Source organism: Saimiri boliviensis, chromosome 1 (assembly GCF_048565385.1).
Source record: "Saimiri boliviensis isolate mSaiBol1 chromosome 1, mSaiBol1.pri, whole genome shotgun sequence".
Taxonomy (NCBI): domain Eukaryota; kingdom Metazoa; phylum Chordata; class Mammalia; order Primates; family Cebidae; genus Saimiri; species Saimiri boliviensis.
Genome location: NC_133449.1, coordinates 183,161,956 through 183,180,343, shown reverse-complemented (window position 1 = coordinate 183,180,343; position 18,388 = coordinate 183,161,956). Strand labels below are relative to the sequence as shown.

At 45.0% G+C, this 18,388-nt stretch overlaps 1 protein-coding gene across 1 annotated transcript in view; it reads right to left on the bottom strand.

The window, feature by feature from the left end:
* Window positions 1-347: 347 nt before the first annotated feature.
* Window positions 348-18,388, bottom strand: part of MARCHF3 (membrane associated ring-CH-type finger 3) — a 154,234-nt gene continuing 136,193 nt past the window's right edge. Inside the window, exons 4-5 of the mRNA XM_003920643.4 lie at window positions 15,628-15,837; window positions 348-8,618 (exon numbers count right to left, since the gene is read on the bottom strand). Of these exons, the coding sequence (XP_003920692.1) occupies window positions 8,460-8,618; window positions 15,628-15,837 (369 nt within the window). The 3' untranslated portion in view covers window positions 348-8,459. The remainder of the gene's footprint in view (window positions 8,619-15,627; window positions 15,838-18,388) is intronic.

Below are 18,388 nucleotides of genomic sequence, written 5' to 3'. Positions count from 1 at the left end.
TCACCTCTGTGGTATTGAATTGGAATCGGTGGTGCCACTGTGAACTCTTGGTTGGCATATACAAATATAGATAGATACAGAACATTTTATTAAGTAAGATTTATCCAGGAATGAAAGGATGGTGCAATGTTAATATGTCATACTACACTGGTGATGGAAATCGTTTTTTCATTAAAAAAGCTGTATGTGTAATTACATACAATTCACACAACATTGAGAAAGTTGTGTGAATTATACATAATTAATTATAATTATACAGTTTTATTATGAACAGTTACTGATTATACATAATTATTATTGAACATTCTTTAAAAGAATTTTTAAAACTCACAGAGTATCAGAATAGAAAGGAATATAGGAAAAATTTTATTGGAATATAGGAAGAATTTTATTGGAAAAGATTAAAACTCTATTACAGGACACAGAAACAGCTGAATACCTGGTGATATGCTATGATCATTATATAGGATTACTAAAAATTGTAAAGATGTCAATTTTAATGAAATGAATTATACATTCACTACAATGGCAATAAAATTCCATTAAGACCTTTTCAACTACTTAACAATTATAAAATTTATACACAAGAATAAAAAGCTGGATCACAAATAACTAAGTCAATTCTGAAAAAAAGAGTGAAGTTGTTAAGGGATTGGGAGGAGTTGCTCATTCCACTAAGTACTGAGACATGCTATAAAGCCACAGTGAAAGTTGTCTGCAGTGGCTCGTGCCTGAATTCCCAGTACTGGGAGGCCGAAGTGGGTGGATCATCTGAGGTCAGGAGTTTGAGACCAGCCTGGCTAACATAGGGAAACCCCATCTCTACTAAAAATACAAAAATTAGCTGGGCAGGGCAGCAGACACCTGTAGTCCCAACTACTCCAGAGGCTGAGGCAGGACGATCTCTTGAACTCAGGAGGCAGAGGCTGTGGTGAGCCAAGATCGTGCCACTGCACTCCAGCCTGGGCAAGACAGAGTGAGATTCCGTAAAAAAAAAAAAAAAAGAGCCACAGTATGATTAAAAGTGAGAGAATGCAGGAACAGACAAAAAGACTGAAGCCATAAATAGGGTGCTCAAAAATAGACCCATGTTTATATGGAACTGGGTATGTGATACAGGGGACACTACAGACAAATGAAAAAAGGGTAAGATTGTTTAGTGGATGGTGATGGAAAAACTGCCTGCTTTAGGGAGATAACATTGGATCCCTATCTTATGCCATTTACAGAGGTGAACTCCAGATAGATGAGAGGCCTGAGGGTGAAAGACAAGACTAAAGCTAAAGTAAGAAAATATGCTTCGGGAATGAGAAAGGACTTCTTAAACTTAAATAAGACTACCCATAGTAGAAACGACATAGCAAAACTCACAATTCACTACGTCAAAATTAAGGATTTCTGTTCAACGAAGAAGACCATAGACAAAATTAAGAGAGGGTTGAACAAATGAGAGATGACTTTGACACATCAAACTGACTAGTGAGACCAAAACGGAAAAGACAGGGAACTCAACAGGAAAAAAAAAGAGAAATGTAAATTTGAACAGATAAGCAATATAACAATAAAACACAGATTTATACTGTCAGATTGGCAACAATGAACAAATAATAGCTTGTGTTGGAAAGGATAGGGAGAGATGGGAAAACTCAACTGCTACTGCAGGGAGGGGTGTCTAAAGTGGAATACTCCTGGAGAACAATACCAAAATAGTGAAGTAAAATACGGCAGCGTCCTATAACCCAGCACTCCCGCTGACGGATACTGATGCAGTGAAGCTCTCTGACAGGCTCATACGGAGATGAGTACGAGGATGTCCATCACTGCACTGTTGGCTGGGTAGGCAGCTGGAGGCAACATTAAGGGAATGGAAAAGTAAAATGGAATTCCACGCAGCCGTTAGCAGTGAGGTAGCACACGCAGCAACATGGAGGCATCTTAGAACCAGTGTTCAGTGAAAAAAGTTGTCATGTCGTTTATGTAAATTAAGACATATACTCACAAAACACTATGTTTTGCGAAGATGCATACATATCCAATTTATAATATCGAGCATATTAGACAGTGGGTGCCTAATGGAGGGAGGAAGGGGATAGGAGTGGAGATTAGAAATGAAAGGGAAATATTTAAAACTAGCCGCTGAGTCCGTGCTCTGGGTGCATGGGTCTGAATCCCAGCTGTGCCTCTTACTGGCTCTGTTACCTTGGGCAATTAACAACCTCTCTGGTTAAGTGTCCCCATCCCTAAAAAGGAGCGGGTAACTGAGAGCCAAAGACTGGCTCCAAAAAATTCTGCCCCTCCCTGTCCGCATGTAGCTCCTCCCACAAGAGGTGCGCCCGTGACTGCTTCGACCAATAGGATACGGAGTAAGTGCGGCTCTGGGGCTGCCCAGCCGCGTGTTTTAAGCAGGAGCCTTGGGCCGCCATAGCCGTTTCAAGGGGCCTAGAAACAGATGCCACATAGAGATGCGGGCCAGGTGGCGCAGCACTGTGTAATGCCATCTGACTGTGTAAAAGACACCTGGCAGAAGCACTGCCCAGCTGAGGCCAGACCAACTTGTGGAATAATGAGATACAATAAAGTAGTTGTTTTGGACCACTAAGTTCTTTTACCTGGCATTAGGTCTGATTATGAGGATTAAGTAAGGTAATCTTATTTTTTTCTTTTTCGTCACAGGGTCTTGCTCTGTCGCCCAGGCAGGAAGTACAGTAGTGCAATATCGACTCATTGCAGCCTCGACCTTCTGGGTGCAAGTGATTCTCCCACCTCAGCCTCCTGAGTAGCTGGGACCACAGGTACACACCGACACATGTGGCTAATATTTTGTATTTTGTGTAGAGACGGGGTCTCACCATGTTGCCCAGGCTGGTCTCAAACTCCTGGGCTCAAGCCATCTGCCCACCTCAGCCTTCCAAAGTACTGGGATTACAAACGTGAGCCACTGGGCCTGGCCAGGAGGTAATTTTAAAAGGGCTGGATAGGGCCGGGTACGGTGGCTCACGCCTATAATCCCGGCACTTTGGGAGGCCAACGGGGGAAATCTCGAGTTCAGGAGTTCGAGACTAGCCTGGCCATCATTGTGAAATCCTGCCTCTACTAAAAAAAAGTTACAAAAATTAACCAGGTGTGGTGGTCATGTGCCTGTAATCCCAGCTACTCGGGAGGCGAAGGCAGTAGAATTGCTTGAACCTGGGAGGTGGAGTTTGTAGTGAGTTGAGATCTTGCCACTGCGCTCCAGTCTGGGTGAGAGAACAACACTGTCTGCCCCCAAGCCCCTAGCCAAAAAAATTAAAACATCAAAGTGCTGGATTGTGCATGGCTCATGGGAAAGGCCTGGTACTGTATATGTATTTATGGAATAAAAAGAACACGGACCTAATAGAAATGGTGTCATGACCAAAAATGTATGATTAACTTAATTCCTTGCACATAATGTTCACAGATAGACTAAAACCTCTGATAAGACTCATATATTCATTTCCTTGATGGGGAAATTACAGCCCTGATTGATAGATGAAAAGGATATTCCAAAAAAGAGAGTGTCTCAAAACAAAGCAGGGCTCCCTGAGCCAACTCTCCTGCTGTTGTCTTTGTGCACAGAATTCAGAGCCTGAAGAAGGCACTGGATGTATGAGCTCAGTGACTCACGAATGTCTCATTTCTGGGAACACAGACAACTGATGGGCTATATTCGTTTTCTTCTGTAGCACTAGACCCAGAACTAGCGAATTTTTATCTGTAATGAATTATCAATTAACCCTAGGTCTCAGTGTCAGGAAATGCAAGGAAAACAAAAATCTACCCATAATTCAAAAATCTCAATCAAATCAGTAATTTCAACCTCTAGAAAGTTCTCATAACAATTCCTTTTATTCTCAAGCACAGTGCACAATAGGTATCTGTTGATTATTTTATATTAATCCCTCTTCTTTTTGAATAAGAATTAAAACAATTTGTTTATGGTCTTTCAAATCGATTATTAAAATTGTTCTTTGAAAACCTGGCCAGGGCAAAATAACCTAGACGGTAGCAACAGAGAATGGAAGGTTAGAAGAAGGGCACCACTGTTCATTTGTGAAAGGGAGCTAAGCCTTGTGACTCTTACAAGGTCTATATGAGGTAGACACTACCCCCATTTTACAGAAGCAAAAACCTAGGCTTAGATAGATGGGGTCACTTGTCCGCAATCTGCAGCTGAGACATTGTGGAGCCAGAATTCAAACTCATGTGTTCTTGACTGGGTGTGGTGGCTCACGCCTGTAATCCCAGCACTTTGGGAAGCTGAAGCAGATGTATTACTGGACGTCAGGAGTTTGGGATCAGCCTGGCCAACATGGTGATACGCTGTCTCTACTAAAAATACAAAAATTAGCCAGGTGTGGTCGTGGGCACTTGTAATCCCAGCTACTTGGGAGGCAGAGGTGGGAGAATGGCTTGACCCTGGGAGGTGGAGGTTGCAGTGAGCCGAGATTGTGCCTCTACACTATAGTCTGGGTGACAGAATGAGACCCTGTCTCAAAAAAAAAAAAAAAAAAAAGGCCACACAAAAAACCTTCACGTACTCTTACTCCCTAGGTGGTTCTCTTCCACTCTGTCATGTTGGGAAGAGGAGCCAGGATCACCCCAGAATGACTGCAACAAGCAAGGGGAAGGCAGAGTGTCCTAAAGCCGATTCCTAGACACTGAGACTTTTGTGAAGCCAAAGAAAGGGTGTCTCATCTGAAGGCACCAATAAAAAAAAAAAAAAAAAAATGGGTGGATTGTAGCCCATCTATTTCTGCAGAACTGACACATTTTGAGAGAGTTAGCAGTTGCCCAGACATCACTAGCCATAGTGCCAACTTCTCATGACTCCAACCTCAGCAGCACTAGGCTTCACGTGGTCTATCTGCCAGAAAGCAGATCCTCATATACTTGTCTGGGAAGAATGATGTGAAGCCAGGCTCATCCTGGTCCTAACTTCTTGTCCTAAAATAAACCTGAACCTTGTCCCCACATGCTGGCTCAACTCCCATTCTACTTCAGGCATCAGAATCACAACTCTACATTTCTCGTCTAGCACCAGGACCACAAGCTGTGTGTTAGATCTTCAGGCAGCTTCTAGGAGCATTCTGGATTGAAGTGGAAAGGAAGCATTTCCTGCATTCATTTCCTAGCTGGCTTTCCTACTCAGGTTCTTTGGGTCTTGGGTCATTTCCTAGTGTGGGCAGCTCCATAAGCTGTGTGGAGTGTCGGGCAAGGCTGAGGGGATTCAAAGATGGGAGAAAGATGCACCATGCAGGCGTGGACCCAGAGCCCGGCCAGGGTCAGTGCCCCATGGGAACAATAAGGACTTAGGAGGAAGCAGGACCAGAAGCTGGTTGCTGGCCCAAGCGCTGGGTCAGTTGGGCTGCTGTTTCACTTCCATTTTCTCCTTGGGCTCCTCCATGCCCCAGATGAGTTACTTTCACTGAAAATGAAATGCCTGTGGTTACAGCCCCCTGAAAGTGACAATCCACAGCAGGGCCGAGGCACTTGGGGCAGGGGACACTAGGACAGTGAAAGACAAATCAAAGTAACTTCCAAATCATGCTGTTTATTATTCCTTAATGGACTTTACAGCTCATCTATGTCTCTGCTCAGTTCTCTGAGGAGCTGTAGAATTTGTGTCGATGCCCTGTGTCCTCCGTCCTTCCCCAAATGAGCACACATGCAGGGCAGGAAAGAGCACGCTGGATTTGTCTTAGTTGTTAATTCACCCTCTAGCTTCACTGTGACACACATTTGTCTCTGCATGATATGCTCAAGAAAAACGATTAGGACAGAATCACAGCAAGGAGGGTGGAAAAGATGGAGTTTTGTAAAAAGTCCGTGCAAAAGAAGCAATGAACCACCAGGGTGCTTTAGGTAAAGGACCCCCACTCTTCATTTCCTCTTCATTCTTGATCTTTCAAAAAGAAAGCAGCACAAGAAGAGGACTAGGCTAGCAAGGCCGCTGGCAAGCCGCAGGGTGTCTCTGCACCCATTAAGAAAAGTCACCCCTTCCTGCAGGGGGTGGAGCCCTTTCCATAGGGCATGGCTTGGAGAGGATGAAATAACCTCCAAGAGTTCAGAATCTCCAATGGGCCCTGATGCCAAAGGAGAGCAGAGCCTCTCACAGGGAGGTCCCAAGCTGGAGACCTGGGAAGGGAGGCACCGATGCTGTGCCTGGCTGCCAAGGGTGTCCTGCCCACCACCCCACATGCAGTCTACTCTTTGGATCTTGGACTCTGCTTTACTTCACAGGGCAGGGATGCAAACATGAGAAAAAGGTGTGGCACAGGCACAGCATTAATGTGCAAACCCTTCCTAAGTGAGGGTCCCCATTGAACTGCCTGGGACCTGGCTGCCTTCGATGGTGTCATTATATCTCATCTCACGAACCAAGACGGCAGGAATTCCCTGCAGACACTACCGCGACAGGAAATCTTCCTGGGAATCCGCCGCTTCCTTAATTCATGGAAGAAGCAGGGAGGAGAAGGGGGCATGGTCCTCTCATGAATGTTGTGCCATTCAGTTGAGAGTTGTCAACAGGTTCACCTGACAGCTCAGGGACTAAGGCCGGGTGGACGTCATTTATCAAGTATATTACCGGGCTGCAATTCACCAGCTACCAAGTTGGACTCTTTGCTCTGGAAATTTAATGTGTGGCAGCTGCGTGCAGCCGGTGGTGTCCAGCATTTTAAAAAGGTCAATTAAGAAGCGGTTGATGGTGGTGGAGCTAATGACAGCTCAGAGGGGTGAGCAGGGCCGAGTAAATAGAAGGGCTGAGACGTATGTTACTGGAATTGAAGTGTCCAAGTGAAGCGTGGTGGGGAGGAAATCTATTGTCACAAGCCATAAAGCACATCTGAGTTTTGCAGCGAAGAGCAGTACAGCTGTTTTCCCTCCCCGGGCAGCGCTGAGGGCAGCCTGCGAAAGGAGGGCTCTCCGACAAAGGGGACAGCTGCATCAGCTCCATCAATTTGCAGACAAAAATCGCCACCCTCTTCGCTGCCTGTTCCTTTGCACTTCTCGTTTTCCCACTTGGGGAGCACAAGGCAGATGCTTGGAGTGATACTCAGAATGTGGGTCGTGTTCTAGAATTCCATATTCTAAGCATTCCCGAAGCAGGGCTCCGCCCCTCCTCGCGGCGTGTGGGCGGGCGGACAGCCGGAGCCTGGGAGTCAACCCCAGCCAGCGCTCTCCTCAGAAGGCATCCGCTCCCGCCTCGGCGCGCGCACAATGCAGGCTGCGGATCAGACCCTTTACACTGCGACGGATAAAAGAGGGACACGAAACCCTTAGAAAAAATCTATTTCGGCCTGTGACAGAATTGGCTCATGGTTGGGGGAAGGCACTGTGTGGGGCTCCTTTTTTAAAAAATCAGACAAAGGGGTCTTACAATAAGTGCAGGGCTGCCAGGACAGGCTTTTTTGCCACATCTACCTGTCAAGCTAGAAATTCAATAGAGCTATGGGAATGCTAATTGATATGCAAAACAGGTCTAGAGTTCCTAGAAATGTCTAATGATCCTCCAATTCATTACGAATGCAGAATTAAGACATGCACTAAATGAGATGGGAGTGAGAACACCAACCTTTTTGCTTTTCCCTCTTTTCCTTTTAAAACCTGCTTTGGGAAACTTCACAGGTTTTATGATTTAAAAAAAGAGTATTGCAATCAGTGGGTTTTGTTTTTCACACACTGGATATTTATTATTAGAAAATAGCTTCTATCAGCTGTCAGTACCAAAGAAGTTGAAAGGAGTGAGCTTCTCACCATATTTTCTTCTTAATGATATTTAAATAAACAGCTCACTGTGTGGAGAGTTGCCACGCCCTTTTTTCCCTTTAAAAACTGAATAATTAAATGAAGTTTAGTACAAAACATTCTTAAAATATGACTTGTTCTGCATCTGTTATGCTGTCTCCTTGAGTAACGGACGTGAAAGAGATGAAAAAGATCATTCAGGCTACCAAAGTACCCCAAATAATCCACACGAGGAACTGAGAAACAAACTAACTCAAGTAAGACCCAACCAAACCAAGAAACCAATTTTTACATTGGCTTTTTGATTTTGATTATCATCTAAGTTTAATATATATATATATATATATATATATATGTTTGAAATAGTAATAAAAAAGGAAGAATTGCATCCGTAGCAGGACAACCTTCCTCATATGTTAAAGAGGTGTTCAGAAAATTCCATACAGTATCTGCTAAATAAACATGTTTGGCAGCTTAGCAAATATCATATGATTGCAGCATCCATGATTTGAAGTAAAACAGCATTTGCTTTCTTCTGGCAGGGGTCGTTGCTTGGGGTGATGTGCTAACGCACTCTGGATGTTCTTAGACCCACAGGCTGAAGGAAGGGCTTGGAGGTGGCTCAGTGCGTGGCCCCAGTGCAGACACTTCCAAACCCCAAACAATGAATCAACCAACCACCCACACAAACATCAAACTATTGTCTCCTTTGAGTTCCTCTTGACCGAATGCAGGCCCAGCAAGGACTGCTGGTTAGAAGGTACATTGACCGACTTTGGAATGAGGAGAATCACCCTCTGATTGGTCCGACGCCACTCGTTGTACAATCGACAGTGGTACCTAAATGACACCTGGGGGTGAAAGAGGAAAAGTAAGAGAAAAGAATTCAGGTCAACAGAAGTGGCTAATCAATGCAAGAAACAAATACGTCATTTGAAAGAGCTTCAAAGAGCTGGCAGCACTACAGCTGGGCAAGAACCCTGGGCACAATGGCTCTGGCACGCAGTGAGTGTTGGAAGACTGGGCACCAACCACAGAGCACCCTGTGTATGGACACATGGGCAGAGGTTGCATGGGTGGCTTCCTCTGTTCCTCCTCATACTGGGTACATTCAGGATATGAATGGGAAAATGAGGTTCTTTCTGAGTTTGAATTTATTTTTGGACTAGTGGCGGATACAATGCCAGCCCTCGCCCAGCTGTGTGATCTGGACAATGTGCCTATCAGGTCCCTAGGTTCTTCTCTGTTAGATGAGTGGGATGCTAGGACTTCATGTACCTTCCTGCAAGTTAGACCCTGCACAGCTCCAAGGATTCCACTCACCCTGTGATATGAAGGACACACCCTTTGTGCTGTCCTGTGGACAATCTGCACAACTGCTTGGTGGCCCCAGTGGATGATTCGTAATGGCCTCCAGCTCCAGCATGCATAGTTTCCAGTAAGGAAATCGCAGCATGGGCACTAACTCCCCTGATAAATCTTCTCGAGTCTCGGGCTAAGTGGGGCATGACCCCCTTGGGTGCCCACCGTGCCTCAAGCTTACCCACACGGCACTGAGTGTCCTGAACAGCACTGGGCATGTTTTTCCTCCCCCTGCACTGGGAGCATCTTGAGAGCAGGGGTGTGTTGTGTTCATCTTTGCATGGCCAGCACCTGTTCCAGGGCCTGGCACTCAGGAAGTTGCTCAACAGAGTTTGCTGAGTAAATGGATGAGTGAATAAGCATCCTACATTTTCTAATTGCAACACGGCTTCAAACTGAAGCCTTTCTCTTTTTTCTTTTTTTTTAGATGGAGTCTTGCTCTGTCACCCAGGCTGGAGTGCAGTGGCATGATCTCAGCTCACTGCGACCTCTGCCTTCTGGGTTCAAGCAATTCTTGTGCCTTGCCTCAGCCTCCTGATTAGCTGGAATTACAGGCACATGCCACTATGTCTCGCAAATTTTTGTTTTTAGTGGAGACAGGGTTTCACCATGTTGGCAAGGCTGTTTTCAAACTCCTGGCCTCAAGTGATCTGCCTGCCTCAGTCTCCCAAAGTGCTGGGATTACAGGCGTGAGCCACCACGCCCAGCTGAGGTGCTTGCTTATGTATATACATTGGAATGAGATGCTTAAACCTGTAGTTTGTTTTGGAGAAGGCTGGCATAAAACATGGATGGACTGCCCAGGAAATTCAGAGTCTGATGTCTAGATAAGTGCTGGAAATGAAGGAGCCCATGAGCTTGGAGAGACAAATCAGGTCTGGACTATTTAATCATCTGGGAGTACGTGGGTTGTGTTGACCATTAAAGGTCTATGGTGGTCAGAAAGTGGGTTGACATGACAGCTTGAGCTGGAGTTTCTGGAAGTAGATGAAAGTGCAGGCCTTGATCAGAATGGGCTTTTTAGTCTTCATGGCAGGATCATGAAATTCAAGGCCACTCATTCAAATTTCTGAGGCTAGAAAGCAGATGCCACGGGCTGAGTGCCAGAGAGAGCTGAGTATGAAAATACACACTTTTAAACTCACACAGATGTGCTTTCCTCCAAAAGTCCCTGAACATGCCAAAGTGGATCAGCTCCGTTTTTTTTAAGCTTGATTCTTTTGTATCTATTCTGTCCTGCTGCTGCTGGGTGCTACTCATGAATGTAAGAGAGGCAGGCTGGGAAGCCAGCTGTTCAGGGCCAAGGGCAGGAAAAAGGTGGAATGCAGACAAGTATTATACTAATAAGTAGCTTTGGCAATATAAGAAGTCTGGGATCTGGGAACATTATGGGAAAGCTGGATTTCAAATCAAGAGTCCCCTTTTCCATGATGCTGAGAGCTGTGCACACTTGGCATTAGTAATTGGAGAAGTAGCTATGAGTGCAGGCCGCAGGCTCCAGAGCCAGGCACATGAGGCTGGAATCTGCATCCTCTACTTAGTGGTTGCGTGACTTGGGGAGGTTATTATCTGTCAACAAGCTTCAGTTTCCTTGTTTGTAAGATGTGAACAATGATATTTGATGTAATGCATATAAAACACCTAGCACAGAGCACAGGGCATACATTTTAGCGTTCTTGGGCTGTTATTTTACATGTGTTAAATATAAGAAAGAGTTTTGTGACACTCTTTAGATACAGGGTAACAGAAAAAAATAGAAAGAGAGAGAGATAGGGCTACTGTCTTTAAGGCTCTGCTCTCAGCGTGGTCCTGGACCAGTAGCAGGCTGCATCAGCTGGGAGCTTGTTAGAATATCAGAATTTCGGGCCCCACCCAGACCTAAGGAATTAGAGAGTGCATTTTAACAAGGTCCCCAGGTGATCCGCATGTGCATTCAAGCCTGAGACGCACTGCTTCAAGGAACACAGGAAGTCAGCGACTTAGCAGGTCTCCTGGTTCCTTGGCCAGGAAATTTAAAAATTGAGCCCGCTTGTGTAGACAAACAGATGAGATTTTATTACACATTAATCTATTTTAATTGTGGTTAATCACCACAGTCTGCAGGCAAATTCAATCAATAAGAAGAAAGCATCATAAGAAGATGCCTCTTTGTCAGGGAAAATAAAGGTAGTTGAGCACAAGGCCAAGGAGACTGCAGGTTTGCATTGCCCTGGGTTAATGCTACTTCTCTAGATGCTCCAAGACACTGCATCCCTGCAATGCAATATAATTGGAAAGAAAGAAGGTCTAATTTGGAAGAATAAGACAGTGAGGAAAAAGAAAACATAAAATAAAAAGATGCTATAATAATAATGCTAGGAATTTCACTAAGATATTTTCTAAACTTTTGAGTTTAGGAGAGAGGAGGAAGAAAATAAAGGGCCACTATCCTAAAAATACTACCCCTTATGGGATGGGCTTCCTGAAGTTTCTTCATTTATTTATCTAACTAACCTCCTATCATGGGCAAGTCTGTTGTACAGAGTTGTGATTGCATGAATATTATGAGAAGGGTTAGAAAATGTTAGCATCCACTCTTCCCATTAGGGAGGTGACTGTGGCAGTGGCAAAGGTGTGCATAGTCACAGCAGGCTTCGGGAAATCTGATTACATATTTTTATTTTACCCTTTCTCTTTGGAAGTGATGGTGTGACTTAGGGAGATTGATGGGATCAGGCCTTGGCAAATTGCCTCCGCGGCAATGGGCCCAGCTCACCTATCTCTGACTGCACTGGGCAAAGGAGTATAGGAGTGATATTGGTCATGGGGAAATACTGCTGAATACCCTCAGGCTGCTCGAAGGCCGTGTGGGGGATGTGTCTTAAGCAGCCCCACAGTGAGCCTTGTTGGGACAGCGTTCCACTGGAGGCTCCGCATTTATAAGAAGAATTTAAACAATCAAAGCATAAGACTGGGAGTCAGCCTGTGAGGAACCGGGCTGCTCACGCATTCCCTTCTGCGCTGGACACTGGCCGCGTCTGTGATGCATGAGTGGAAAGACTTCCTATACATGGTGCCTCGATTCTCCTCCAGCCTCTAAACTGGGGCTAATACCAAGTCCATTACTGACAATTTCTTCATGTTTAATGTGGACGCAGTTCTCATCCAGATCTCTTTGTGTCTGTCCATGGGCTTCAAATCACTTGTGACATGCACAGTGATGTTTCTGGGACACCTATCCCTGAGCTCTTAGGATGGAGCTGGCCCCTACACCCTGGCCTCCTGGAGCCCAGGTGTGCTTCTGAAACACAGCAGGTTCCACAGCAGGGGAGCCCCTAAGGCTGGACTACATGGCCATGTGTGCCTGCGAGAAACTCCAAGGCACTCTGAACCAAGCGGCGTGAGCGCTTGTCCTTCTGCATACTACCAGGGAAGCCTTCCAGGAATGGCTCCTCTGAGGAGCAAGGCTGGGACTGACACCGTGTTTGTTTATCTAAGACATTTTCACAGCATATTCTCCTTAAGCTTGACAGCTTGTTTACAATGGGTTTCTGCTGTAGGGCAGTTTCCAAGCGCTGTCAGCTTCTGAATTACGGCTCTTGCCAGGGCTGCTCAGTACAGCATTTATCTGGGAAGAAGTTATTCTATATTCAGTAACCTATTGCTGAGCTGACTCCACAGCACGTTTTTCACACCAGTCAAAGGGGACAGATGCCTTCTTTCCCTCCTGCTACTTTGCATTCTATAAAGGGCAGGGGGAGGGTGGAAGCTGGGGGAGCAGGGAAGCCGCAGGAAGGAACGTAGGGTCCACACTCTGCTAGGTGCGTGCATGTATGTTCTCAGATGTTATGTACTTACTGTTTGCAATAATCCATTGACCCAGGGGTTAGCAATTATTTCCTGTATTTTTTTGTATAAGAGGAAGGATGAACAGAAAGGTTAGGTATCCTATTTGAAGTTACTGTTATTAGGATGCTAAATCTTGGGTTTTAACACAGGGCCCTTGGATTCTAAATGCATGCACAGCACTGCCTGTAAGAAACATTTCCGGGATGAAGTATGTTACCATTTTCCTGGAAGCGCCTAGTCTAGGTACCTTTTCCACCCAAACCTTCTTCCACCTGAGATGGGGGACAAAGCAAGGTCACATCCATTATTTCTCGAGATAGCTTGCTTTCTTTTCTTCCTTTCTTCCTTCCTTTCCAGTCACCTATCACCCTTTTTCTTTCTTGTTAGGTAAATGTATATTTTACAAAGCAGGATTTCCAAAGATCTTAAATTGGTTTTGAAAGCCCAGCATTTCAGCTCACTTCATCCATCCTTCATCATAGGTACTCTTCAAAAAAAAAAAATGACAGACTAGAAAACCTCTAAACATGGCAAGAGCTTGTATTATTCTCCAAAGTACTTTCCCATACACACTTTCACTTAAATCTCATAACACCAGGGGAATTTGGCAGGATGGGCATTACCACTATTTCCACTTGACAGACGAGGACACTGAGCCTCACAGAAGCAAAATGACTTTCCCATGTGGTGCCATGGACCAAGAGTTAGATGGTGCTGCTTAGGCTCCTTCATTTCTTATTTCTAACCCGTCTCCCATCACAATAGAAGCTTCTGGGACAGCTTCACTGCTTGATTCACAATGAACCAGAACACGCTTTGGAAGCATAGACTTTTTATTGAGATGGAGTCTTGCTCTGTCACCCAGGCTGGAGTGCAGTGGTGCCATCTCAGCTCACTGCAACCTCTGCCTTCCAGGTTCAAGCAATTCTCCTGCCTCAGCCTCCCAGGTAGCTAGTATTACAGACGTGCACCACCACACCTGACTAATTTTTGTATTTTTAGTAGAGACAGGGTTTTGCCATGTTGGCCAGGCTGGTCTTGAACTCCTGACCTCAAGCGATTCACCTGCCTCAGCCTCCCAAAATGCTGGAATTACAGGCATGAGCCACTGTGCCCGGCCGGAAGCGTAGACTTTTAAAAGAGGCAATAATAGTTTTGCTTGGGGCTTCATTAGCTTGGGAACAGAATGTCTAAATTAACCATAAGACTCAGATAAATTCTTAGCATTAGAACACTCCCTCTTTACTGGGACTGAAATGTGTCTCTTACTGTCTGAACACTCACTGGAGAGGAGGTACAGAGCTGGAAGAGCCATATGATAAAGAAGAGGGAAATTAACAGGGTCTTGGGAGTAGCAGCTGGAGGAACAGGGTCTGGGAGACAGATAAAGGGAGGAAGTGAGTGCTAGAAGCATTTTCCACATGCTGACACTGTGCTATGGGATATGGGAATGGTACGCTTTAGACAGGAAATACATATTGAATAACAATAGAACGTGCTCAGATTAGAAATGAGCAGGCACAGGAGAGTAATGCCAGGAAGCAGGGGGCCTAGCTTCTGAAATATTCTAGAAGACAGTGATGTCCTTCCCTGCAGCTCCCAGAAGAAAGCATAAAGAGAGAGATCAAATGTTGCATTTTGTGGGTGCTGTCAACTGGTACTCAAGCAATCAACTTACTGCATGAAGTTAAAAGTTAAAAGAATGAAAAAGGGGATATTTAAAAATTCTTTCTCATATACAGCGAGAACACTTATTGAGAAATGGTCTTTCTTTGGTGGCAGCTTCTCAGCTAGATAAATTAGTGCTTTTATTGGCAGCAGAGTCAATATCCCAACACATAGAATAATCATCAGGCAAAGTGCAGCTCCACGTCCAACAAAGACTTTAGGCTGTGTCAGGACATAAGAAGAAAATAACCAGCAGGGAGGATTCATGATCTGTGCAGGCAGTGACAGCAACAGCGGCCAAGTGCATCATTCATAATATACTATAGTCCTGGCAAAAGTGAGAAACATAAACAAGAGAAAGAAAATGCCATGCCTTATAACAGATGGAGTCGTAGACTACTAGAAGAGTGAAACGTCCAAGGTGTGTGTGTATCTTTGACTGATGGACACCCAAAAGCTGAGCTTTTCTTTTATGTGATCTGCCTTAGCAGCGCGGATACACACACAGACAAATGCACACACACACGTAGTCATAAACCAAATCACATGCTCCTGCCAGCAAGGTCTGTTTTTTTTCCTTTTCTTTCTTTTTTTTTTTTTTGAGACCGAGTCTCACTCTGTTGCCCAGGCTGGAATGCAGTGGCATGATCTCGGCTCACTGCAACTTCCGACTCCCACATTCAAGCAATTCTCCTGCCTCAGCCTCCTGAGTAGCTGGGATTATAGGCATACACCACCATGCCCAGCTAATTTTTGCATTTTTAGCAGAGACAGGGTTTCACCATGTTTTCCAGGCTGGTCTTGAACTCCTGACCTCAGGTAATCCACCCTCCGCAGCCTCCCAAAGTATTGGGATTACAAGTATGAGCCACCACACCCAGCCTCGGAGGTCTATTTTCTACTGGGTTCGAGAGATGTGTTACAGACAAGAGGAAAGGCTTGTGTCAGCTATGAGGCTGCCAGCTCCAAATGGCCTGAACTCCGGCCATCGCCCATACTTACTAGTGTCCAAAAGAGGTAAATAGTGAAGAGTGCGACAGTGAGTGCAATCAGTCCGACGGCTTCCAGCCGACTACTAAAGTGCAGGTGGTCCACAGCGCCCCGCAGGCACAGCCAGCCCGAGATGGTGGCCAGGGGTGTTATAAACAAGAAGCACACCATGTCTCCAAACAGAGTCCGCTTCTCATGCTGGGGGCCAGGGTTTCTCAGCCACTGCCAGGTAAAGGGAGACAGAGAAGAGCAAGGGAGAGGGTTAAACGCCAGTGTGGAGTGGAGACATGCTGCTCTGAAGTCATCTTTGCCTTCAGAAGCTTGGAAAAAGGCATTTCTGACTTGTTCTGAGATAACAAGGAAGCATTCAGGACTCATTCCACGCCTCATCCCCTGAATAATAATGATACGATACACATAACAATAATAATTTATGGTGTCCTTGCTATAGAGGACCTACTTCTTGTGAGAATAGTTTAGCCGTTACTATTCTGAATCACAGTGATCCCATGTGGAAGGAAGAATGTTACTCTTGGAAGGTAACAGCTGAGGTAGGAGAAGTTCAGTCATGTGTCCAAAGCCTTCCAGTGTCTTGACCCTGGGAATATGTGCAGGGAAGGGCTGGGTTGCTCAAGACAGGCCTGTTTTTAGGACTGGCTCTTGACCAGCTCCTGAGAGATGAGCTCTGAGTCCTAGCAATATTCTGCCTGATAAGAGTATTTTGCATGCTAGACGCCTTGGGCCACAATACCAGTATGATCAGATAGTTTATACCAACAATGTGATTTATGATGAACACCTATTTTTGTGCTGGGAGGCTGAAGTTTGAGAAGCTGAGGTCAGTCATGCAGATATTGCATGTCTACGTGACTGATCCCAGTCAAAATCCTGAATACTAAGGCTCAGATGAGTTTCCCCAAATTGGCAATACTTTGCACATGTTGTCACAGATCATTGCTGGAAAAATCAAGCATATTTGTTTGACTCCACTGGGAAAGGACACCTGGACACTTGTGCCTGGTTTCTCCTGGCACCTTCACCCTTTTCTGCTTTAAATCTGTATCCCTTTGCTGTAATAAACCGTAACCATGAGTAAAACAGTTTTTCTGAGTCCTGTGAGTTCTTTTTAGTGTATAATTGAGCCAGAAGATGGTCTTGGGGACATCCAACACAGAATAAGACTCACCTGACCCCATAAACTCATTAATGCCCTCTCCTGGCTTTTGGATCCTGAACCTCCTCACTTAGGACCAACTCTGACATCTTGATTATGTTACCATCTTGACTGAACCAACCCCGAAAAGGATGGGAAAAACCTCATGCTTGTTGAAAGACTAAAGAGAATTTCTACAGTTAGGAAAACAGGATGGCTGTCCTCTCATTTAGGTCCCTGCTGAATGCCTGCTATAATGCTTTCCATAATCCATTCGACAATAGATTTAATTCAGTGCTCACATTCTGGTGTCAGTTCACACAGGTAATGAGGCCTGGTAGCTTTTCTTCAGATTAGCATTGAAGCACTCTACAGATAATTTGACATTCTCATCTCACTGTTCCAGGTAGTAACGAACGACAGAGGCCAAGGAGTCCAGAGAAGGAGTGGGGTCAAACACAGACGATGGGGTTGGGATGAGGAGCGACACTGGCACGCTCTGTCTTCCATCTTGTTCCTGTCAACAAACAGGGGCCTAGCCTTGTCTGTCTGCTAACGCATGCCTAGCAGTGCCACATAGCTGGCTTGCCAAACAGGAGCATGGGCCACCCAGGAGACAGCCCAAGCGGCCAGGACAGCAAATCCTACAAAACCATTGGGAGGAAGGGAAGGACCATGATGGGTGAGATAAGAGTGGGTGGGGCTGACAGGAGAGGGAAGGGAAGGCCATGTTCAAGGATGGAAGGACAAAATAGAAAAGCTGCAAAGAGGGAAATGAGTGGAGTAAGGGGCAGTGTAAGGCCTGGCAAAACCCCAATGAGTGAGCAAAGGAGGCAGGAGGTAAAAGGCACCAAAGAAAGTTTTCTGGGAGGCACCCTTCCTCAAATGTTTGCAAGAGTCCCCAACATTCCACCTTTAGGGACAATCCACCTTAAAAACAGGGTGAGATGCTGAAAGAAGTCAATTTTGCCTCAAAAGTGGACACAAATAAATATCAAAACATAGATAATGGGGAGCTGACTTGTCTGAGAATTTAAATACTGCATTATAAATATTTAATATAAATACCAAAATAAGTGCAAATGATATTATCCTGCTGTGTGTTGTCATGCCACCTCAGACATCTCAGCAGCTTCAAAGATACTCAAAGAGCTCTTATTAATTAACACGTTCTTGCCTAGCACTGGGAATATCACTATGAAGTGGAGTGTAGAAACATGGCATGATTGTATCTCAATTTTATAGAGGCTCAGTAAGATTAAATGATGGTTCTAGGTGATTCAGAAGCTGAACTGAGAAGATCAAGATCTCTCTACTCTTATGCAGATGTTAGTGAAATATTCAAAAATTAAAATTGCAAGACATTCAGACATCCAGATTCCTAAACAATGGTGGTCAAATTATAGCAAACCAACCCAATTCTCACAGTTCGGGTTTTCCCTAGAAGCAGATAGGACATCTGGTGCACTCTTCTGTGTACCTCCATTTTAGAATAGCAGGCCCTGAATACATATGCTACCGATGTGCACAGAAACGCTGAACTCATTAGCTAAGGCTTCCTTTCTTTTGCTTGGGAATTCTGGATGCATTTTATTAAAACTAATTTAGTACTTTACTTAG